At 48.3% G+C, this 24,000-nt stretch overlaps 2 protein-coding genes across 6 annotated transcripts in view; one reads left to right on the plus strand and one right to left on the minus strand.

The window, feature by feature from the left end:
- The window catches only part of osbpl10a (oxysterol binding protein-like 10a), a 64,273-nt gene extending 48,281 nt beyond the window's left edge, over positions 1–15,992 (plus strand). For all 3 annotated transcript variants that reach the window (XM_035523315.2, XM_035523321.2, XM_081711792.1), the window contains exons 8-13: positions 9,170–9,313; positions 9,422–9,923; positions 12,254–12,440; positions 13,887–14,069; positions 14,217–14,370; positions 14,491–15,992. In XM_035523315.2, coding sequence (XP_035379208.2) covers positions 9,170–9,313; positions 9,422–9,923; positions 12,254–12,440; positions 13,887–14,069; positions 14,217–14,370; positions 14,491–14,535 — 1,215 coding nt within the window. In that variant the 3' untranslated portion in view covers positions 14,536–15,992. The remainder of the gene's footprint in view (positions 1–9,169; positions 9,314–9,421; positions 9,924–12,253; positions 12,441–13,886; positions 14,070–14,216; positions 14,371–14,490) is intronic.
- A 107-nt stretch (positions 15,993–16,099) lies between these two features.
- Positions 16,100–24,000, minus strand: part of LOC113568279 (dolichyl-diphosphooligosaccharide--protein glycosyltransferase subunit STT3B-like) — a 101,419-nt gene continuing 93,518 nt past the window's right edge. For all 3 annotated transcript variants that reach the window (XM_035523303.2, XM_081711791.1, XM_035523304.2), the window contains 5 exons: positions 21,303–21,474; positions 20,867–21,040; positions 19,426–19,539; positions 18,594–18,800; positions 16,100–18,309 (listed from right to left, as the gene is read on the minus strand). In XM_035523303.2, coding sequence (XP_035379196.2) covers positions 18,235–18,309; positions 18,594–18,800; positions 19,426–19,539; positions 20,867–21,040; positions 21,303–21,474 — 742 coding nt within the window. In that variant the 3' untranslated portion in view covers positions 16,100–18,234. The remainder of the gene's footprint in view (positions 18,310–18,593; positions 18,801–19,425; positions 19,540–20,866; positions 21,041–21,302; positions 21,475–24,000) is intronic.

The following is a 24,000-nucleotide window of genomic DNA, read 5'->3' on the forward strand; positions in this document are numbered from 1 at the left end:
CTCTACTCAGGCGTGTTTGGAGCAGGACCGTGGAATGTCTGAAGGTGAAAGACCAAATGTGAAACCATCTGGTGAGAAAGCCCTACCCCTTTAAAAGTGAGGCTTGTTTTGGTCGTGTGCAGGCTTTGTAGCATGTTTCACACACATGGCGCCTGTCTGCTTCAGCAAGAACGGAACGGCACCTTCATCACAGGAGGAAGAGTGCCCAGAGAAAGACCAGGAGGGAGAGGGGGAGAGAGAGGGATAGAGAGAGATTTAGAGAAGACTAAGACTGTGTAGAGCCAGACTGTGTTACTGTGCTTCAGGTGTGGTGTGATTGGTAGAGACACAGCATCTGGAACTAGCTAACACATACCACACACACAGACAAGCTGAAAATAGAGCTGAGCTGAGAGTCGAATAAGGAATTCAAAGTAGGGCACTAGTGGAAGAGCTTGTGTGTGTGTGTGTGTGTGTGTGTGTCATTACTAGCGGAGTGGGCAGACAGTTGAGCAGGATGTCCAGTGGCGTTCACATGGCAGCGACCTCTGTATTGTTCTGCAGCAGAGCCACACGGGGGCGCTGTGGAGTAGCAGGACCTGGGCTGTACTGGCTGGACACCCAGGTCAGGTCTCCTGACCTCTGACCGCTGAACCCCTCACTGAGGAGAAGCGTTTATGGTTAGTAATGGAGCCGCTCATGTGGGCGTGACCTCGGTATGATTGGAAGAGTGAAAGTGGCATGAGGGCAGATAAAGGGGCGGAGCTATAAGAGTGGGAAAGAGGCGGAGCTATAGGAGTGCTAGCAGATCCGTGGCAGAAGGCTGTCTCACTAAAGTCTCACTGATGTCTCACTGAGATCAGGAACCCAAAACCATGTGGTCTACCTGCAATCATTGTACATCTCAGACTTACAAAGTAAGTGTGTGTGTGTGTGTGTGTGTGTGTGTGTGTGTGTGTGTGTGTGTGTGTGTGTGTAAGAAGTACATGTTGTTGTATATGATGTATGTGTATAAGTGGTTATGGTTGTGTGTAAGTGAGTCTGTTGGTGGGTGAATGAAGCAGCATTTAAGCGTGTGTGTGTGCGTGTGTATGTGTGAGAGAGAAAGAATGTGAGAGTGCATTTGTTTGGGCAAATTCCTTGTGTTAGATTTGCTAAAGCAATATATCACTGTAAAATCTCTACCACTGTTCTCCTATCTGTGTGTGTGTGTGTGTGTGTGTGTGTGTGTGTGTGTGTGATTGATTTTTTTTTTTTTTGGTTACAAATTGATCACTTGTATATATATACTTGTACTATATTTTTTGTGTATTATGTCTTGTCTCGTGGCTTTGACTTGACTTGACTTAAAGAAACAGGACTCCTGTGACTAGAAATAGTAATTATTTAGCATTTTATCAGTATTACTACTTAATACTGTATTTGTTTAATTAATGCTGGATTTATTTGCATTTAAAACATTTTTGAGATACAGATATTGGGGATGTAGTGGGAAGTGGATCTGGGAATGATTCGTTTAAGCAGGTATTTCAGATTGGGCTGCAGCTGGGGTGTGTGCTCAACAGTGCGACTCATACTACCACATTCCCAAAGCAGCGAAGGTCAACATAAAATCATGTTTGTGTTGGGTTATGTTAACACCTACACACACCATGCACTCCCCCCCCCACACACACACCCACTCACTTCTCTCCCACACACACACACCACGCACTCTCCCACACACACACACACACCCACACCCACACACCCAATGGTGGAGCAGTACTGTGGTTTACAGTACACATAACCAGCGGGTTACATTAGTGCTGTGTCTACTCTGAATTCAGTGAAGCTTTGGGAACTGTGAGTGTGCGTGCATGTGTGTGTGTGTGTGTGCTCGTGTGTGTGCATGTGCGTGTGAGTGCGCATGTGTGTGTGAGTGAGCGTGCGTGTGTGTGTGCTCGTGTGTGTGCGTGCGCGTGTGAGTGCGCGTGTGTGAGTGTGTGTGTGTGTGTGCTCGTGTGTGTGCGTGCGCGTGTGTGTGTGTGTGTGTGAGTGTGTGTGTGCGCGTGTGTGAGTGAGTGTGCGTGCGTGTGTGTGTGTGTGTGTGCTCGTGTGTGTGCGTGCGCGTGTGAGTGCGCGTGTGTGTGTGTGTGCGCGTGTGTGTGTGAGTGTGCGTGCGTGCGTAAGTGAGCGTGTGTGTGTGTGTGTGTGTGTGCGCGTGTGTGAGTGAGTGTGCGTGCGTGTGTGTGTGTGCTCGTGTGTGCGTGTGCGTGTGAGTGCGCGCGCGTGTGTGTGTGTGTGTACGCGCGTGTGTGAGTGAGTGTGCGTGCGTGTGTGTGCTCGTGTGTGTGCGTGCGCGTGTGAGTGCACGCGTGTGTGTGTGTGTGTGTGCTCGTGTGTGTGCGTGCGCGTGTGAGTGCGCGCGTGTGTGTGTGTGTGTGTGTGTGTGAGTGTGTGTGTGCGTGTGTGTGTGTGTGCGCGTGTGTGTGTGTGTGTGTGTGTGCGTGTGTGTGTGTGTGTGTGTGTGTGTGTGTGTGTGTGAGAAAATGGAAGAGAGCTTGAAAACAAGATAATAAATAATAATAATGGAAGGACGAGAGTTCATGTATGGCCGCCTCCCCCCTCCTCTCCCTCTCTCTCTCTCTCTCTCTCTCTCTCTCCCTCTCTCTCTCTCTCTCTCTCTCTCCCTCTCTCTCTCTCTCTCTCTCTCTCCCCCCTCCTCTCTCTCTCCCTCTCTCTCTCTCTCTCTCTCTCTCTCCCCCCTCCTCTCTCTCCCCCCTCCTCTCCCTCTCTCTCTCTCTCTCTCCCCCCTCCTCTCTCTCTCTCTCTCTCTCTCTCTCTCTCTCTCTCTCTCTCCTCCTCTGCTGCACTTCTTTAACCTACATTCCCAACTCTGTCAGGTGTACACGGAGGTGGAGCTGCTCTGAGTGGTGTGAGGTCGTTGTCACAGGTGGAGCTGCTCTGAGTGGTGTGAGGTCGTCACAGGTGGAGCTGCTCTGAGTGGTGTGAGGTCGTTGTCACAGGTGGAGCTGCTCTGAGTGGTGTGAGGTCGTTGTCACAGGTGGAGCTGCTCTGAGTGATGTGAGGTCGTTGTCACAGGTGGAGCTGCTCTCAGTGGTGTGAGGTCGTCACAGGTGGAGCTGCTCTCAGTGGTGTGAGGTCGTTGTCACAGGTGGAGCTGCTCTGAGTGGTGTGAGGTCATTATCACAGGTGGAGCTGCTCTGAGTGGTGTGAGGTCATTATCACAGGTGGAGCTGCTCTGAGTGGTGTGAGGTCATTATTTACATTTACATTTACGACATTTAGCAGACGCTCTTATCCAGAGCGACTTATAAAAGTGCTTTGTCATTTGCTCATAGAACACATCCTAGTACAGTACAGTAGGTTAGAATTAAACATACCAATGAACTAGAATAATGTAGAATACAGGGATGAATGCTGATACCTAGAAGTGCAAAGTACATAAGGTCTGTCTTAAACTATGATAAGTGCTATAAACAATAAGTGCTAGAGTTTGTTAGTCAGTCAATAAGGGAGCAGTGTCAGTTGTCCTTTAAATATAATGCAAATAGATGCGTCTTCAGTCTGCATTTGAAAACTGCAAGGGACTTTCAAGGGTATTTCAAGCCAAGCCGTACTTGAGGTTCGAAGTACTCCAGGTACGGATCGGGCTTTGACCACTGACCTCATGTATGCAGGCGCTGCTTCAGATGGTGATACCAGGGAGTTCCCAAAGGAAACAGTGAGGTCATGGTAAGGGTTGGGAGTACATTGGATAAACAGAAGCTCAGTTTTACTGGGGTTGAGCTTCAAGTGGTGGACTGTCATCCATGACGCAATGTCAGTCAAGCATGCTGAGATACATCTGGAGACCTGCGTGTCAGAGGGTGGAAAAGAAAGAAATAATTGAGTGCTATCAGCATAGCAGTGGTAGGAGAAACCATGAGAAGATATTATATCACCAAGAGAACGAGTATACAAAGAGAAGAGAAGGAGGCCCAATACTGAGCCTTGTGGAACACCAGTGGAGAGTCTACACGGTTTGGATGTGGATCCTCTCCATGTCACCTGATAGGACCGTCCCTCCAGATAGGACTGAAACCATCTCCAAGCAGAGCCAGTCACACCAAGCCTGGAAAGAACAGAGAGAAGAATGTTGTGGTTCACTGTGTCAAAGGCTGCTGAAAGGTCTAGAAGAATCAAAACAGATGACTGTCTGGCAGCTTTAGCGGCATGAAGTTTCTCACTCACCACTATGAAGGCCATTTCTGTAGAATGTGCTGGTTTGTAGCCAGACTGGTTGGGATCATGCAGCTGGTTCTGGGTGAGCAACAGAGACAATTGATTATAAACTGCTCGCTCAAGGGCTTTTGAGAGGAAAGAGAGAAGTGATACCGGTCTGTAGTTGGTAACGCTGGAGCTGTCAAGTGTGGCCTTCTTGAGGATTGATACCACCCTGGTGGTTTTGAATGCAGTAGGCACGTATCCAGAAGATGAGGAGTTGTTGATGATGACAGAGATGAAAGGAAGCAGATCTGTTGCGATTGTCTGGAACAGAGCGGAAGGAATTGGATCCAGCAGACACGTAGTCGGATTGCTGGAAGTCAGGAGTTGAAGAGTTTCATCTGTGGAGAGAGGAGAAAAAGAAGCCAGAGAGTTGGATGTTGGGGAATGTTGGTTGGAGGAGTGAGAACAGAGGAAAAGGACTGGAGGATTGCTGCAACCTCCTCAAAGAAGGTGATGAAATCCTCCGGAGTAAGAGATGAGGAAGGAGGGGGAGGATTAAGGAGAGAAGAAAAAATAGTGAAGAGCTTGCGTGGATCAGATGATGATGATGATTCAAATTTCTCTCTGTAATAGGATGACTGCAGATATTACTTCCAGTAAGAACTTGGAAAGGAGAGACTGGTATGAGCTGAGGTCTGAATCTACGTGAGATTTCCTCCACCGCCTCTCTGCAGTCCTTAGTTCTCTCCTGTGGCAGCAGAGTGTTTCTGTTAGCCAGGGGGCAGGTGGGGAGGACTCAGCAGGTCTAGAGGAGAGAAGGCACAGAAGACTCACTGATGAGGAGAGTGTAGAAATGAAAGAATTTGTAACTGTATCCAAAGAGAGAGAAGACAGAGAGTCAGGGTGAGGAAGGATGGACACAATAGTAGAAGTAAGGGAAGAGGGAGTTATGGAGTGCAGATTGTGATGGAAGGAGGAGGAACATGTTGGAGAGGACTGGATGGAAAGAGAAGGAAGGGAGAGAGAGAAGGATAGAAAGTGATGGTCTGAGAGGTGGAGGGGGGTGACTGCGATGTCTGATGTTGTGGTGGTGCGGGTGAAGATCAGGTCCAGAACATTGTGAGTCGAAGGAGAGTGGTTGAGGGTGAGGTCGAACAGCGGAAGGATGCAGGAGGAATGCAGCTTGTCTGATGGAAGGTTGAAGTCTCCAAGGAGAACGAGTGGATTTCCTTCAATGGGGAAATAACTCAGAAGGATGTCGAGCTCATCAATGAAGTGATCTAGGGAACCTGGAGGGCGGTAGATGACAATGATAAGAAGTTTGGTGGGGACACTGTAATGGCATGAAATTCAAAAGAGGAGATGGAAAGAGTAGAGAAGGAAAGTGGAGTGAAACGCCACTCTGGAGACATTAGTACACCTGTGCCACCACCCCTGCTGAGACGCCTCGGAGAATGTGTGGATGGAAAGGCAGAGGACAGGGCAGCCGGAGTCTCCGAGTTCTCAGGGGTGATCCATGTTTCTGTCAGAGCCAGGAAGTGGAGGAAGTGGAGGGATGCTAATGCTGAGACGCCTCGGAGAATGTGTGGATGGAAAGGCAGAGGACAGGGCAGCCGGAGTCGCTGAGACGCCTCGGAGAATGTGTGGATGAAAAGGCAGAGGACAGGGCAGCCGGAGTCACTGAGACGCCTCGGAGAATGTGTGGATGAAAAGGCAGAGGACAGGGCAGCCGGAGTCGCTGAGATGCCTCGGAGAATGTGTGGATGAAAAGGCAGAGGACAGGGCAGCCGGAGTCGCTGAGACGCCTCGGAGAATGTGTGGATGGAAAGGCAGAGGACAGGGCAGCCGGAGTCACTGAGACGCCTCGGAGAATGTGTGGATGAAAAGGCAGAGGACAGGGCAGCCGGAGTCACTGAGACGCCTCGGAGAATGTGTGGATGAAAAGGCAGAGGACAGGGCAGCCGGAGTCACTGAGACGTCTCGGAGAATGTGTGGATGAAAAGGCAGAGGACAGGGCAGCCGGAGTCGCTGAGACGCCTCGGAGAATGTGTGGATGAAAAGGCAGAGGACAGGGCAGCCGGAGTCGCTGAGACGCCTCGGAGAATGTGTGGATGAAAAGGCAGAGGACAGGGCAGCCGGAGTCGCTGAGACGCCTCGGAGAATGTGTGGATGAAAAGGCAGAGGACAGGGCAGCCGGAGTCACTGAGACGCCTCGGAGAATGTGTGGATGAAAAGGCAGAGGACAGGGCAGCCGGAGTCGCTGAGAAGCCTCGGAGAATGTGTGGATGAAAAGGCAGAGGACAGGGCAGCCGGAGTCGCTGAGACGCCTCGGAGAATGTGTGGATGGAAAGGCAGAGGACAGGGCAGCCGGAGTCACTGAGACGCCTCGGAGAATGTGTGAATGAAAAGGCAGAGGACAGGGCAGCCGGAGTCACTGAGACGCCTCGGAGAATGTGTGGATGAAAAGGCAGAGGACAGGGCAGCCGGAGTCACTGAGACGCCTCGGAGAATGTGTGGATGAAAAGGCAGAGGACAGGGCAGCCGGAGTCACTGAGACGTCTCGGAGAATGTGTGGATGAAAAGGCAGAGGACAGGGCAGCCGGAGTCGCTGAGACGCCTCGGAGAATGTGTGGATGAAAAGGCAGAGGACAGGGCAGCCGGAGTCGCTGAGACGCCTCGGAGAATGTGTGGATGAAAAGGCAGAGGACAGGACAGCCGGAGTCACTGAGACGCCTCGGAGAATGTGTGGATGAAAAGGCAGAGGACAGGGCAGCCGGAGTCGCTGAGACGCCTCGGAGAATGTGTGGATGAAAAGGCAGAGGACAGGGCAGCCGGAGTCGCTGAGACGCCTCGGAGAATGTGTGGATGAAAAGGCAGAGGACAGGGCAGCCGGAGTCACTGAGACGCCTCGGAGAATGTGTGGATGAAAAGGCAGAGGACAGGGCAGCCGGAGTCGCTGAGATGCCTCGGAGAATGTGTGGATGAAAAGGCAGAGGACAGGGCAGCCGGAGTCACTGAGACGCCTCGGAAAATGTGTGAATGAAAAGGCAGAGGACAGGGCAGCCAGTCGCTGAGACGCCTCGGAGAATGTGTGGATGAAAAGGCAGAGGACAGGGCAGCCGGAGTCACTGAGACGCCTCGGAGAATGTGTGGATGAAAAGGCAGAGGACAGGGCAGCCGGAGTCACTGAGACGTCTCGGAGAATGTGTGGATGAAAAGGCAGAGGACAGGGCAGCCGGAGTCACTGAGACGCCTCGGAGAATGTGTGGATGAAAAGGCAGAGGACAGGGCAGCTGGAGTCTCCGAGTTCTCAGGGGTGATCCATGTTTCTGTCAGAGCCAGGAAGTGCAGGAAGTGGAGGGATGCTAATGCTGAGATGAAGTCAGCTTTCTGGACAGCAGATTGGCAGTTCCAGAGCCCTCCTGCCACCACGATATGTGATGGTGTGAAGCGTTGTGAGTCAGTGAGGTTGCTGAGATTGAGACGTCTATGATTGTGTCGAGGAGATCTGTGGGATATGTGGACAGGAATTGTGAAGCACATTTCAGATGCTTGATTTGTGGATGTATGAGATAAAGGATTGAGATAATATGAGAAGATACTTAGCTGAGTTTGTGAAGTCCTGTAGGTGAGATGAAGATGAACTGATTGAGAACACCACCAAACCTTCTCCAGATGTTGATTACCGATACAGACACGTGTCTGTGAATCGTCCTAATTTAACTCAGTTCAATAAGTGCTGAGCCCGCCCCTCTATTCACACCTAATGTCAGGGGGAAACTACACCTGTAGTGAGTAATCACCGCTACCAAGCAACTAACAACTAGGTTTAGACAACAAGCCTTGAATTTCACAGAATCTAAGACAAAAGTAAGTGAACTCAGAGCCTACCGTAACCAACCAGATGATAATCCAACGAGACAAACCAAGGCACACAGGTGGAGCTGCTCTGAGTGGTGTTAGGTCGTTATCACAGGTGGAGTTGCTCTCAGTGGTGTGAGGTCGTTATCACAGGTGGAGCTGCTCTGAGTGGTGTGAGGTCATTGTCACAGGTGGAGCTGCTCTCAGTTGTGTGAGGTCACTGGTTTGGTTAATGATGAATGCCTTGGGAAGTTGACTCAGCTGTTCTGAAAACTCCAGTAATGGTGTTAATAATGTAGTAAATCAGCATGAACCTTTACTGTCTAATAAATGTAAATAAATAAATATAGGCTCTCCTAACTCCCAGACCCGAAGCACAGTGCTTTACATATGCACACAGACTGGAAAATATAAACATTTTTTTAAAGTGGTCTGACTGTTTCTGGTTTTTCAAGGATGGCATACAGACAACAGCCATAAATGTCCAAAGGAAAGAAGCAGTAAAACCAGAAATACCCCTCCATTCAATACCTCTCCATACAATACCTCTCCATTCAATACCCCCCATACAATACCACTCAATACAATACCTCTCAATACAATACCTCTCAATACAATACCCCTCCATTCAATACCCCTCCATAAATTACCCCTCCATACAATACCTCTCCATTCAATACCCCTCCATTCAATACCCCTCCATAAATTACTCCTCCATAAATTACTCCTCCATTCAATACCCCTCCATAAATTACCCCTCCATACAATACCTCTCCATTCAATACCCCTCCATAAATTGCTCCTCCATACAATACCCCTCCATAAATTACTCCTCCATAAATTACCCCTCCATACAATACCTCTCCATTCAATACCCCTCCATAAATTACTCCTCCATACAATACCCCTCCATACAATACCTCTCCATTCAATACCCCCCATACAATACCCCTTCATTCAATACCACTCAATACAATACCTCTCTGTTCAATACCCCTTCATTCAATACCACTCCACACAATACCACTATATTGCACCTCAGCACCATAGATTCCTGTGTGTGTGTCTGTGCGCATGTGTGCATGTATGTTTTTGCGTGTGTGTGTTTGTGTGGCAGGCAAGTGTGGAGCTGGTCTCCCCCAGTGAGGAGGTGACTGATACAGAGGACAATGTGGAAGAGGAGTTGGGGGTTCTGGAGGACCAGAGGAGTGTCATACTACACCTCCTGTCTCAGCTCAAACTGGGCATGGACCTGACCCGGGTACACACACACACACACACACACACACACACACACACACACACACTCACACACACAAACACAAACACACACACGCTGATTACAGAGCTGTGTGAATCTGCCCTCCAGGTGGTGTTGCCCACTTTCATTCTGGAGAAACGTTCTCTGCTTGAAATGTATGCCAACTTCATGGCCCATCCGGATATGTTCCTGGCCATCTCCATGGCAACGACCCCAGAGGAGCGCATGGTGCGGTTCGTGGAGTACTACCTAACTGCCTTCCACGAGGGACGCAAGGGGGCTGTTGCTAAGAAACCCTACAACCCCATCCTGGGCGAGACCTTCCACTGCTCCTGGGCGGTCCCCCGAGACAAGCTCTGCCCTCTCCGAACTCACGGCCATCCCATTGGGGCCAGGGCGCAGGAACCCGACCCGGGGACCAATCAGGAGGCGGCGGAGGCGGGTCAGGGCTCTTACCGGGTGCGGTTCGTGGCGGAGCAGGTTTCACACCACCCACCCGTGTCGGCGTTCTACTGCGAGTGCAGGGAGCGAGCGATGTGTGTGAACACCCACGTCTGGACCAAGAGCAAGTTCATGGGCATGAGTGTGGGCGTGTCCATGGTGGGTGAAGGTGAGCACCATGCACCAGCACAGTGACACCTGCTCTGCTCTATCTGAGGATTAAACACACACACACACACACCTTTCAACATCAGTGTAACCCTGTGTGTGTTTACAATGGTTTAGTACTTTCTATTTTACTCTTGTAGGAAATGTAGAAAATAACATAATCTAGGATATAAATAACAGCATCATCCAGGATTATACGACATTATGGCATTAGAAACACTTCTAAGGTTAATTTAGGAAATAAAATTCATAGAGTAAGATACAAAATGAATAACTGCACAATAAATAACATGGTATATATCAGATATACCAACTCATAACACATAATACTCATTTACACATTTTATTGTATTGTGGCTTTGATTTTAAATGCATATAATTGCCATTTTTACCCATCAGTCTAATCTTAAATGGCCTTTAATGATGAAGTGAGCGCTGAAAACTGAAAACTCATGGCAAGTAAATGTGTTCCGGTCCTTTGTCCAGTTCTGTGTGGAAGGCCCCCTGGCAGTGGTGTGTGTGTGAACTGCCTTCTCCAGACCTCTGCACCGATGTCGGACGGGGTTTACCCGGGCTTGGCTGCCCTGCTGGGGGACACGAATACGTTGTCCCAAAGCCTCTCCAGAGTCGGGCTGATGACTTACGGAGTGCCGTAGAGACAGTGGTGCGTCCAATAGGACCATCGAGACCTGTCTCATACGAAGGCCGGTTTTGGCCAGGTTGTGCCAGGTTTTTTCCCAGTTTAAAACGCCTGCGCCCCCTGTAGTCCTTGACACTCAAAGATTTAGATGTGGGTTCCTATCCCCTCCCTGGTCTGTGCTTTGCTACAGTTTGATCGCTGAGATCCACAGACAGTTGCGTGTGTGTCTCTTGTCTTAGACGTTTGACCTGACAATGCAGTGTGGATGTTGGGCCCTTAAATACACTCAGGGGTGTGCAGTTCCAAACTAAGTCCATCTCAAGGATAAATAAAGCACACAGGTTGCATGTGACCACGGATTAGGTGTCACAGCAAAGAGACTGAATGTAAAAATGTGAAAGAGATTTCAGTGTTTAATTTTTTATCTTTTTTTTTAAAGGAATAATATTCATTCAAAATCAAACTCAAACCACAGTAAAGTGTGCAAGAAGGCAAGGGGTTTGAATTCTTTCTGAATCCTCTGTAACTCACCTGAGTTTGCCAGGACACTAGTACAACAATTGGTCAGGTGGGTGTTTCACCCCATGGCTGAATTGATGCAGGGTTTTGTCAGGTCTTCAAAACCTAACCTCGAAGAGTCGTGCTGTGGCCACCGTTGTCTGAGCTCCTGGCAGTAGCTGGTTAGCGTTTTGCTATGAGGACTTAATGGAAATGAATAGTTTGGTTTCCAGGTTCGTCAGAGATCCGGTGGGATGTATTGATTTTTTGCAGGCGGTATCTCGGTACATGAATCAGATATGCAGATTAAGATCATCTACTTAGAGGATTCAATGAATCGGTTAATTACTGAACAAACAAATGAATCAATTAGTGAATGAACAGAATTTCAATAGCACACAGATTGCTTTCTGTGCCAGGCATGGGGTAGTTTGCAGGAGGCGGAGGTTTGGGCGAGTTTTCATGTTGTAGAAGGAGCGTCATTTAAAACAGTGTTCGCGCTGATTAAGTCTGAATCTAATGTTCATTTAGATCATTCATCAGTATTGTCCTGGCCGTTGTGAATCGAGTATTGATCCAGATCATTATAGGAGACGAATGACGAAGGAGATGATTTTATGTGGCGCAAGTCACGCGATGGTTTAGGACACAGAAAATTGGGCGACTAAAGTGAACACGGTCACGCAGGACAGAGTGCTAGTAAACGCACTAGTAAAGTATGAACCCTGTTCACCTGGAGGATCAGAGCTGCTTGTTCTGGCTGCTAAGAGAAATTCAAACTGTAATATGAACTAGAACAGCCCAGAAAAGACCTGATCCTAGAAATACCGAAAAAAGTGTGAATATAAGTACACTATATAAGTGTGAATACAAGTGCACTATTTAGATCTTAGACCATTTTTTCAGTTCTGATTATTTATCACATATAACCACCCCCCCCCCCTTCCAGTCTAAGAGCATTTTATCTATTTTTGTATATTTTCTTAATTTCACTTTACATTTAGCTGACACTTTTATCCAAAGCGACTGACGATTCTAAATGAACTCAACTTGAGTAATTAAGGGTTAAGGCTCTTGCTCAGGGGCCCAACAGGGGCAGCTTGGTGGTTGTGGGACCTGAACTGGCAACCTCCTGGTTACTAGTCCACTGCCACACTACAAGGTGAGTCTTCCCTCCCCTCTGGCCGTGGCAGGTGTCCTGAGCCTACTGGACCACGGGGAGGAGTACGTGTTCACACTGCCGTGTGCCTACGCCCGCTCCATCCTCACCGTGCCCTGGGTAGAGCTGGGGGGGAAGGTCTCCATCACCTGCGCCAAGAGCGGATACTCTGCTACCGTGACCTTCCACACCAAGCCCTTCTACGGGGGCAAGGTGCACAGGTGGGCCTGACTCACACACACACCTGTAGCGTAGCGTACGGGGCAGGGGCGTCTGTAGCGTAGCGTACGGGGCAAGGGCGTCTGTAGCGTAGCGTACGGGGCAGGCGCGTCTGTAGCGTACGGGGCAGGGGCGTCTGTAGCGTAGCGTACGGGGCAGGGGCGTCCGTAGCATACGGGGCAGGCGCGTCTGTAGCGTAGCGTACGGGGCAGGGGCGTCTGTAGTGTACGGGGCAGGCGCGTCTGTAGCGTAGCGTACGGGGCAGGCGCGTCTGTAGCGTACGGGGCAGGGGCGTCTGTAGCGTAGCGTACGGGGCAGGGGCGTCTGTAGCGTAGCGTACGGGGCAGGGGCGTCTGTAGCGTAGCGTACGGGGCAGGGGCGTCTGTAGCGTACGGGGCAGGCGCGTCTGTAGCGTAGCGTACGGGGCAGGGGCGTCTGTAGCATACGGGGCAGGGGCGTCTGTAGCGTAGCGTACGGGGCAGGGGCGTCCGTAGCATACGGGGCAGGGGCGTCTGTAGCGTAGCGTACGGGGCAGGGGCGTCTGTAGCGTAGCGTACGGGGCAGGGGCGTCTGTAGCGTAGCGTACGGGGCAGGGGCATCTGTAGCGTACGAGGCAGGGGCGTCTGTAGCGTAGCGTACGGGGCAGGGGCGTCTGTAGCGTAACGTACGGGGCAGGGGCGTCTGTAGCGTAGCGTACGGGGCAGGGGCGTCTGTAGCGTAGCGTACGGGGCAGGGGCATCTGTAGCGTACGGGGCAGGGGCGTCTGTAGCGTAGCGTACGGGGCAGGGGCGTCTGTAGCGTAGCGTACGGGGCAGGGGCGTCTGTAGCGTAGCGTACGGGGCAGGGGCGTCTGTAGCGTAGCGTACGGGGCAGGGGCGTCTGTAGCGTACGGGGCAGGCGCGTCTGTAGCGTAGCGTACGGGGCAGGGGCGTCTGTAGCGTAGCGTACGGGGCAGGGGCGTCTGTAGCGTAACGTACGGGGCAGGGGCGTCTGTAGCGTAGCGTACGGGGCAGGGGCGTCTGTAGCGTAGCGTACGGGGCAGGCGCGTCTGTAGCGTAGCGTACGGGGCAGGGGCGTCTGTAGCGTAGCGTACGGGGCAGGCGCGTCTGTAGCGTAGCGTACGGGGCAGGGGCGTCTGTAGCGTAGCGTACGGGGCAGGGGCGTCTGTAGCGTAACGTACGGGGCAGGGGAGTCTGTAGCGTAGCGTACGGGGCAGGGGCGTCTGTAGCGTAACGTACGGGGCAGGGGCGTCTGTAGCGTAGCGTACGGGGCAGGGGCGTCTGTAGCGTAGCGTACGGGGCAGGGGCGTCTGTGGTGTAGCATGTCAGCTGAGAGGGTTTCCATGGAAATGATCTCTTATCTCTCAACCTCTTCACTTGCTTGTGTAGTGTTCATTAGTGCAACAGGGCGGCTCGTGTGTGAGCGTGTCAACACTGATGTCCGTGCAGGGTTACGGCAGAGGTGAAGCAGAACTCCACGGGCACCATCGTGTGCAGGGCCCAGGGGGAGTGGAACGGCATGCTGGAGTTCACCTACAGCAGCTCAGACAGCCGAGTGATGGACACTGCCACTCTGCCCGTCATTAGGAAACGGATCCGCCCACTGGAGAAACAGGGGCGGAGCGAGTCTAGGTAAGCCCCGCCCCCACCGCTGCAGGAGCGGTCCCAGCAGTAGAGCCGGGCGGTTAACAGCCCGTACGGGCCTTGTGTGTGTGAAAGTAAATCTAGTATGTTTGTGTGCATATGTGGGTGTGTGTGTGTGCACGTGTTGTTGCCCAGGAACCTGTGGCAGCATGTCACCAGGGCGCTGAAAGAGGGCAACATGGATGCGGCAACAGAACACAAGCATCACTTAGAGGAAGGGCAGCGAGCAGCAGAGCGACAGAGAGCTGCCAGTGGATCACCATGGAAACCGAAATACTTCACAAAACAGGTAACGCCACTCCGTCGCCTGTTCAATGTGTATGTGATACCGTGAGTTCATAGCTGGCACGCATCGCCCGCTGTCTGGTATTAGCGCTGTCAGCGCGTCCCTGTGTTCCACTGTTCACAGGGCGATGGCTGGATCTACAACAAGCCTTTATGGGAGACATACTGAGACCTGTTCGGAGACAGACTGCGCAAACCTGTCCCACTGTGGTCCTCGTCGCATGATGGAGGGATGAAAGCTGAACAGAGGAGAGAAGGAGAGATGGAGGGAGGACGCGTGGACAGACAAAGGGGACCAAATCAATGACCTGGGCATCCTGGTGTCAAATGGATAAACTTTGTGTTTAACTTTAGACGAAACCAGTCATGAATGGAACTGTGTCTGTTCTACCCAAGGCCAAGGACATCACACCTGGCGTAGGGAACTATGTACCCTCTTAAATAGCCTACTTTTGTATTCTGATATTATACTATATAGAAATACATATATGATAATGTAGAACACATCTATTTTTCAGCTAGGCCTGTGTGACTCCTGTCTGTCTTTCTTCTGTCTGTGTGTCCGGGGCATTTCCATGTGATTATCGTTTTTGGTTTTAAGTCCACAAACTTTCGATGCGTCTGCGTTTTGAATATTAGAAGCGTAGCTCAAAATCTTCTCAAGTGTTCGTTTATAAAATTTTAACCTGAAGCTTCGTGTTTGAAGATTTTCTTCTTGGCCATTGAACGTCATTAACAGTAGGACGGGGCGTGTTTCCCACTCTGAAGTGTCTGAAACGGCCGGAGACGAAGGTGTGATGATGAAGGTGTGATGATGAAGGTGTGGTTAAATACCTCTGGCGCCTCCAGAGACCCTGATTCAGTTCAAATGGCACATCACCTGGCATGTGTACATGGGTTGTGTCACCGGGTCAGTTCCGGTGTCCTGCCGTGTGACGGGCCTGACCAGAATGCCATTGTTGAGGACAACTGACAGGAAGTGTGACGCCACTCCGGCTGCGTATGAACCCACTAGTTTCCATAGTGATGGAGGCGGGAATCCCACACTTCACCATACATGCTCCCAGGCACACAGCAGGGCGGATCAGCAGGTATTATTATTATTGGAAACATACAGACCTGTTTTTTAAAGATGTTATTTTGCAAATTTCTCTACACAGATGCACTTTTGTTCACAAAATGCTCTCACACTTAGTGTTGATCAGAGTACTAGGTTAGGACTGAGATTTTGACTCTCGTCTGGCAGTAAGACGTGGGACATTTCATGTTGATTCCTTACATAACCTGATCGTTGGTTTCAGATGCTGGCTGGGCTAATAAATGAAAGATTGCTGTACCCAGTGAGCATCATGTAATTTGCATAATTTGATTCAGGCTAATTGGGGCATTCAGGCTTGAATTTCATTGGTCAGGTTAGCAGGTAAATTTGGTTTTGTTGGACCCACCATCTCAAGTTCGTGGTGGGTTCGGCTGGCTGAGTGTATGAACTCACGGGAAACGTCATCAGACTTGTTTTGTTGGTATTCCATAGAAAGGTCATGACAACCTTGTGTCTTTGATGTGTTCAGAAATGTCTGGACTGTTATTTGTTATTCAAGTGCTAATAAAAGGAAAAGAAATCTCTAATGCTGTAGCTGTGTACTGGAGACTTGACACGGTGAGTGTTTTTTCATTATTAGTAGTAGTAATAATCATTCCAATATATGTAGTAAATAACCAAGAAAACCCCCATGGTATTTTAGTCTTGGTTTATTTTTAAAAAAAGGAATCGGTTCAAGATGGTTGATGTTCTGTGTCGCCCTCTAGTGAGCGACCACAGAAGTGCACCGCCGACTCCATGGGACATTGGAAACCTTCATCAGACCAGCCAGCTTTGTTTCCCTTACAAAATTTAATGTTTCCTTTTCATCACATCCATGTTGCAACTTTCTGAGCCAAACAACTGAACTGTAAAGCTTGTGGCAAGAGACAATGAAAATAAATAAAGAAAAAACAATAAGGGAATAAAAAATTAAAAAGTAACAAGAATTCAGTTTTAATACAGTGACAATAACAAAAAGAAAAACAGTACCCTAAAAGTCCAACGTACCTCCCCTAGCAATCATACATTAAAAACAAACACTCCAATGTTACATTAATGCTCACCTGCATCCTCAAAACTGATTTTGAAAATAAATTGCTAAATTGCATTCCTATATATTCTCCACCTGTGCATAAATACAACACAGAATATGTCAGTCCATGAAGTTCCACCGACACACACCAGAGTTCCCAGTAGAAATGATAAAAGTAACCGTGGCAAAGCAGCAGAGGAAACGGCAGGAAACATCAGCGCTCAACGTACCCAGCAAACCGACAGACTAGGAATGTGTTTTGTAAATGCACTGAATTTGTCTATCTCACACAAACATACACAAACAATAACAGCTGAAAGATTGGACTATTACGAAGAATCTTCCATGGGCCTACTATTGCACCATGAGGCACTCCGCAGATGCAGCCTTAACAATGTAAGACTGGCCCCCTCCCTGCACATGGCCCCCAAACCCCCTTTACATCTTTACAATTTATGATGCATATCAAAATGGGCTGCACTGAACTGCAGCAGCCGTGCAGCTCATATACACGTAACACAGGGGTGTTGTTTAAATACTTGTTCATAGCTGCAGACCCTGACAGCGTCCACGTTTACATTCTACTGGTGTTTGAAAGTTTACTCAAACAAACACACATTTAGCCAGTCAGTGTCAGCTACAACACAGGTCATCACGGGAAGACAGATCTGTCCATCCTAGGAGTAAGATAATCACACGTTTGTGCTGGCACAGTTTCACCTGTAGAGCCCTGAGCACGAACAGGACAAATATCTTACCAAAGCGACTATCACACAGAGAGCCAGGCCTCATCTGCCTTCAGCTCCAACATGAAATAAACCGTGGCCCAGGCAAGTCTAGGAAGCTAAAGAACGCACACATTCCGTTCCATTCAAGGTTCTGTTTGACCCAGGAGCTCAGACGCTGTACAGATGTAGTTCTGTCTGCAGGTTGAGCTCCTTGTCCTGATATGTGATACAATGTAAGAAAGTCAAATTATTTCCCCAAAGCATCTGACGTTATACCACACTTTGAGTACAGCAAAAATAAAACATTCACATTCACAAAGAATATCTAGACTGCCAATCATTGCGGTCATTAAACCAAACCCTGCGAAGTACAGCAGTACATCATAAAAGCATAGAAAACACACCTAAAAACGACCTAAAAAATCCCCAGAACAAGCCAACGTATGTGAACCTTTCCGAACAGTATTTTACAAGACATATTTACATCGCTTTTCCAGATTAATGTATCCCAGATATGGCAGCTATTACAGGACAGATAAATATTGAAGCTGTATTGCTAAGCTAGTTCCTCCATCCTGCCCACACCTGCAGGACCCCAGAACAGCTTAGCAGACAGAACCCTGCCCACCTCTCCAGATGTGGCGCCTCCATGTACCACCCAGCAAACCCAAGGCTCTTTGGCGGAACTCCATTAGTAACTTTGCTAACACACCACTTCTCAACCTGCACCAGACAATCTTCAAGGAAAGAGACAAAACGAATATAAAAGGCTGAACTTGTGCTGTGTGCCATCCTATACATTCAAGTCTAAGAGTAGTAAAAACAAAAGTTGATGAAATAGAAGAAAAACCCCCCAAGGTCTGATGTGCCAGCCGGAGATGGCCAGACATGGCAATATTCCTGCCACATGGAGGCACCACCAGAACAGCAGAGCTGCAGTTGACTAGTGATGCTCCACGCTTCGGCGGTTCCCTTGTCGTGTGTGCTTCAGTGAGTCCCAGGCTAGTCCTCTAGTCCTCCGGTGTTTTATTTCTTACTTAATCTCTTGCCTTTTTTCAGATGCAGCTTGTTCCTGATGTAGCCACGCCTCCTCTTAGCACCCTGGCGAACAGGAAGATTGGACAAAACCATACATCACTGAAAACACCTACATTTAGCTGACACATTTATCCACACTGACAATTCTGACTGAGTACAACTTGAGCAATTGAGGGTTAGGGGTCTTGCTCAGGGGTCCAACAGTGGTGGGGCTTGAACCAGCAACCTTCTGACTAGACCAGTACATTCACCACTGAGCTCGCAGTGCCACTGGTCAGGAACGTTCACATTAATACATTCTAATGCTAAATGCTCTTTGGTGTTGGGCACGTTTCCTGCGCTGGCACCTTTTTGGGAGTGTGCTTGTACTTGGCGCCGGGGACACGGAGCCTGTGGCCGAGCGCTGCACGGTTGTCCAGGTTCTTCACTTTGTAAATCCGGACGAGCCAGTGCTCTGAGGTGTACGCCTCCTCCAGGTGCTGGAATCTGATGTCCTTGTTTCCAATCTCGGCATTCCGGGTACGGTCAAAGCCTGGTGGAGTGCGGAAATCCAGCTGACGAGGGGGGTGGGGGGGGTGGAGAGATCAGGTCCACACAGGAAAGAAACAGAGAGAGATAGAGGTTTCCCCTGACCAATCACAGCAGCACATGGTCAAGTACTAAGCACTAGGCCGACTGAAGCAGGGGTGTATCGCACCAGATGACCCAAGATGCAGAGTGTGTACAGGAACCTGAGACGTTTCCAGCACCTAGTCAGTGAAAGCAAACACTGAGCAATATAACCAAGTGTCAGGGATCGTATACAGGCCCCGCTGGAGTCTGGGGCTCTGGGAGCCACGGCCCCTAACCTGGAGGAGTGGCTCCAACAGATTGCAGTGATGACGTCATCAGACCAGACCAGTGCAACCCGGGAACAGCAAAATTACTGCAGCACACTCTCAAACTACCCAGGCACCCAGGCCGTTGGTAGAAAATTAAAGTGATATATTTAAATTACCAAAACCCTGAGGTATAGGTACAGGTATAGCTGCTCACCACTGTGTTGCTAGGCAGTTCTCCCCCACTAGGCTACTGAGTGCCAGACAGAAATAATGTCAAAGTGTCAAAAAACATTGTCGAGCTGCGTTTCGCTGATCTGTCCCCGGCCTGTCTCCCCTGCCCCAGGTGGGGCATACACACCTGCATCTCCCCAAACCGGTAGTAGGACATCTTATACATCAGGCAGTTCAGCAGTGTGGGGGAGCCGGCCTTGTCGACTCGAAACTCGCCCTGAGGGGTGAAGTAGTCGCTTTCCTGAGAGGAAGGAGACAGCACAAGTCAAGGGAAATGACCTGCTTTGGGATGGTCTTGTTTTACCTGCACCCACGATTCAGCTATTCCGATAGTACCTCCAGTTCACTGCTCTAATACTGAGGTCTGTGAGGAACATAGTTCAGTGGAACTAACTGGCCACTGTCATCACGTCTACCTCTCAAGTAAAGGGAGGCACCTGCACCTCAGGTGAGTTCAATGCCTGTGTTCTGTGGCATAACTACCAGTGATTACAAAAAGAAGGACATTCTGATATTCTGATATCCTCATATTCTCCCAGTGCGGTTCTGACTCCAGTCTTCAGAGTGCCTGAACTAAGAGAGCAGCTGGTGAACTTTAATTCAGCATCACACACAGACACGTCGAGCTCATTCAGAGCACTTTAATCCAACATTTGCAAAGGTTTATGATGCCTTTGGATTTTAAACAAAGACACGAATGAATTATTTTTAATGAGCAGGAACAGACTAATTAAAACGTGACTGGCACTTGACTGAAACAGACCTGTTAACTCAGTAAGCAGCAGAGACCGAGCAAGACACGTGGCCGTATCTACTCTTGAGACTTGTGTTGCTATTATCTCTCTCTTTACTTTCTCATGACTTAAACGTTTCCTCTTCAAAGAAACCCGGAGAAGTTCAGTATGTCAATGGCCCTTTACTTTGGAAACTCGCTGTTTAGTCCAATATATAGTTTGTTTAATTCTGTCTCTCCAGCCCTGCAGTTACCTGCACTGAAGCTGAGGCAGTAGCAGCTGTAGTATTTCTGAGTTTGGTTTGCTGTACAGTATTTACAGTTATACTGTCAATATCAATATTTAAGGTAATGTATGTAGTATAATACTGTAACGTGTACTTTGGTGTTTTGTATAGTATTTAGTTATATTGGGAATATTAATATTTATGGTAATGTATATCGTATGATGTACATTACAGTTACAGTGCACATTATAATTATAATTGAGGGTGGTACAGTATTTAACGTACCCAAATGTCTTTGGGGTGTTTGAGTATGGTACAGTATTTAACGTACCCGTATGTCTTTGGGGTGTTTGAGGGTGGTACAGTATTTAATGTACCCGTATGTCTTTGGGGTGTTTGAGGGTAGTACAGTATTTAATGTACCCGTATGTCTTTGTGGTGTTTGAGTATGGTACAGTATTTAACATACCCAAATGTCTTTCTTGGTGTTTGAGGGTAGTACAGTATTTAATGTACCCATATGTCTTTGGGGTGTTTGAGTGTGGTGCAGTATTTAATGTACCCGTATGTATTTGGGGTGTTTGAGTGTGGTACAGTATTTAACCTACCCGTATGTCTTTGGGGTGTTCTCCCTCCGCTATCCTCACCATCCACAAAAATTTATTGATGTCATCACCTGAGTAGCCAATCACACCTCCGAAGATGATCAGGATATAGTCAACATCCAGCATCCTCATGATGTCATATGCTGCACTCTCATTGGACGACATCGCCTTCCCTACCTGTTGAGGCATGGTCAGGGTCATTAAAAAAAAAAAAAAAATGTAGATGAAACCTTTTCTATTTTCTGCATATTTTTCCAAAGCTTAGTAATCTTGTGTGTGGAGGGTCGCACAGATAAGACTTTATATTAAAAAGGTTATTTTGATAATGTTTGTAATGGAATATTCTTCTAGAACATCTGCAATAATATTGATTTCAGCAGATAGAGTGGAGACACAGTGTTTGCTCCACTATAGAGGAGACCCTGCGTGTTTGGCTGACCAGAGCGATGTGACTGTTGTTCCAGGTGTTGTTGTCCACTAGCGTCGTCCGATTGGCCATGCCGGCGATCTGGTACCCATAATCCCACCAGGACATCACCCTGGCATGTTCATTGGTGTTCTGACGCAGCCAATAGTAGGCCTCCCTGAAATCATCCAGAATGTTCCGAGACCTGAGGGTAAAACAGAGACTGGTTATGGGCATATGATGTGTTTATGTGTCTCAGCTGGGATGAATTCAAGACTTTTGTTTTTTATAGAACCTTAAAGATTTTCCATTCACTTCGACTTTAATTTTACTTTAAAGACTTTAAATTTGATATTAGATGGATGCTTAAGAAATATCATATCATATCTACACAATAATTTAGGTTTGTAATTGATTTTAAAATCAAATTGGAAAAGTCCAAACAAATAGTTATTCATCAAATGAACTTCAGTGCAAACAAATGAGTGTGTGTAGGAGCATCACATTGGCACGAGGGTACACACTGTTCTTTTGTGTGTGTGTGTGTGTGGGGGGGGGGGGTAATTTCCTTCACTCCCTGTTTGGAAATTTGGTCTCCCACAGTAACATACTCACAGCGTTAACAGGTTTATATAATATAGATGGGTCCTGAAACAACTTTGTAACTCTGCTTAGTTAGCAACAATCAGACCCTCTCTGTCTGGCTGGGGGAACAGACAAGGATACATCAGTGTGTGGTTACAGAAGTGTGCAGTGTGTGTGTGTGTGTGTGTGTGTGTGTGTGAGTGTGTGTGTGTGTGAGTGTGTGTGTGTGTGTGTGTGTGTGTGTGTGTGAGAGTGTGTGTGTGTGTGTGAGTGTGTGAGTGTGTGTGAGAGTGTGTGTGTGTGTGTGTGTGAGTGTGTGTGTGTGTGTGCGTGCGTGTGAGTGTGTGTGTGTGTGTGTGTGTGAGAAAACAGTCCCCTCCCCCTCCTGGTCTAGGGCTGGATGCTCAGGGGGACGTCATACCTTAAACCCAACAAGCAACATTCTGTACAGACAATCTGAAATTCAACACCCACGTTTTCTCTTCTGACGATCTCCCATTTGTTTGGCCCGACATGAATAAAGCCTTCAAACATCCATCTGTACTTTCACCTTTTCTCCTCTTACCCGTGCGCACGACTCATCGGTGTCGTTCTGGTTCTGAAGTGTGACATTACGTTAGGACAGACCGAACCCAAATTCCCCTGCAGATAGAAACCTCTCAGTAGTCTCACTCAGATGGAACAATCCCTTCAAAAACCATCAGATACTTCAGCTGGTGATCCATTCAGCTGGTGATCCGTTCAGCCGGTGATCCGTTCAGCCTGTGATCCGTTCAGCCTGTGATCCGTTCAGCCTGTGATCCATTCAGCCGGTGATCCATTCAGCTGGTGATCCATTCAGCTTTTTTCACCAGCCAATTTTGACAGATCAAATCACTTTGGGTCAGACTTAACTAACGATGTATAGCAAACCCTTGAGAAGACTATTCTAGTTTAAACTAGAGAAGAGTGAGAAATCCCAGCAGATGAAGTGAGAATGAGCAGAGAGAAACCAGCTTTAAATACTCTCCCCTCAGATCACAGAACACAACAGGACGCTCTGCCACACTGCCCTCTAGTGGTCAAACAGCGCTTGGACCGGTCAGATCAGATAATGGGGCGTAGCACACAGAACTGTACATTTAATTGTCTTTGTGCACTGTGTATGTCCATGTGAACGGCATTCTGCAAGAGCCATGCTCAGCTCACACACACACACACACACACACGCACACACACACAATTAACAGGAGGAAGTGGCCATCACAGTTCAGTGTGTGTGTGTGTGGGGCGGGGGGGGTGGTTCCTCTTTCACACCTCCATCTGATCTTAAGCCTCTGTCCTCTCATCTCTTTTCCACACTGACTGAGTATGATGGAGCATGTTGAGCTACTCTGTCTCCTGCTGTGTGGATTCATACACACGACCCACACTGGTGAGTGTTATTACTCTTCACACTTTACAGATATATTTACCCTAGATTACACTAATACAACATCATACTCTTCAACTCTACATAATACTACTATATCACAAACTAGTGTAGTGTTCACTACGACATCACTCTATCCATCTCTAAATTTTCTTACTATATCACAAACTAGTGTAATGTATACTATTACACTGTCACTATAGCCAACTCTAAATTATCTTACTGTATCACACACTAATGTATACTATTACACTGTCACTCATTAGTAATAAGGCTGCCATTGTTATTAGTAATATGACTGCCTTCATTAGTAATAAGATTGCCTTCATTAGTAATAAGGCTGCCATTGTCATTAGTAATAAGGCTGCCATTGTCATTAGTAATAAGGCTGCCTTCATTAGTAATAAAGCTGCCATTGTCATTAGTAATAAGGCTGCCATTGTCATTAGTAGTAAGATTGCCTTCATTAGTAATAAGGCTGCCTTCATTAGTAATAAGGCTGCCATTGTCATTAGTAATAAGGCTGCCATTGTCATTAGTAGTAAGATTGCCTTCATTAGTAATAAGGCTGCCATCATTAGTAATAAGGCTGCCATTGTCATTAGTAATAAGGCTGCCATTGTCATTAGTAGTAAGATTGCCTTCATTAGTAATAAGGCTGCCTTCATTAGTAATAAGGCTGCCCTTGTCATTAGTAGTAAGGTTGCCTTCATTAGTAATAAGGCTGCCTTCATT

The sequence above is a fragment of the Electrophorus electricus genome, chromosome 4 (assembly GCF_041902795.1).
Source record: "Electrophorus electricus isolate QZ-2024a chromosome 4, ASM4190279v1, whole genome shotgun sequence".
NCBI classification, from domain to species: domain Eukaryota; kingdom Metazoa; phylum Chordata; class Actinopteri; order Gymnotiformes; family Gymnotidae; genus Electrophorus; species Electrophorus electricus.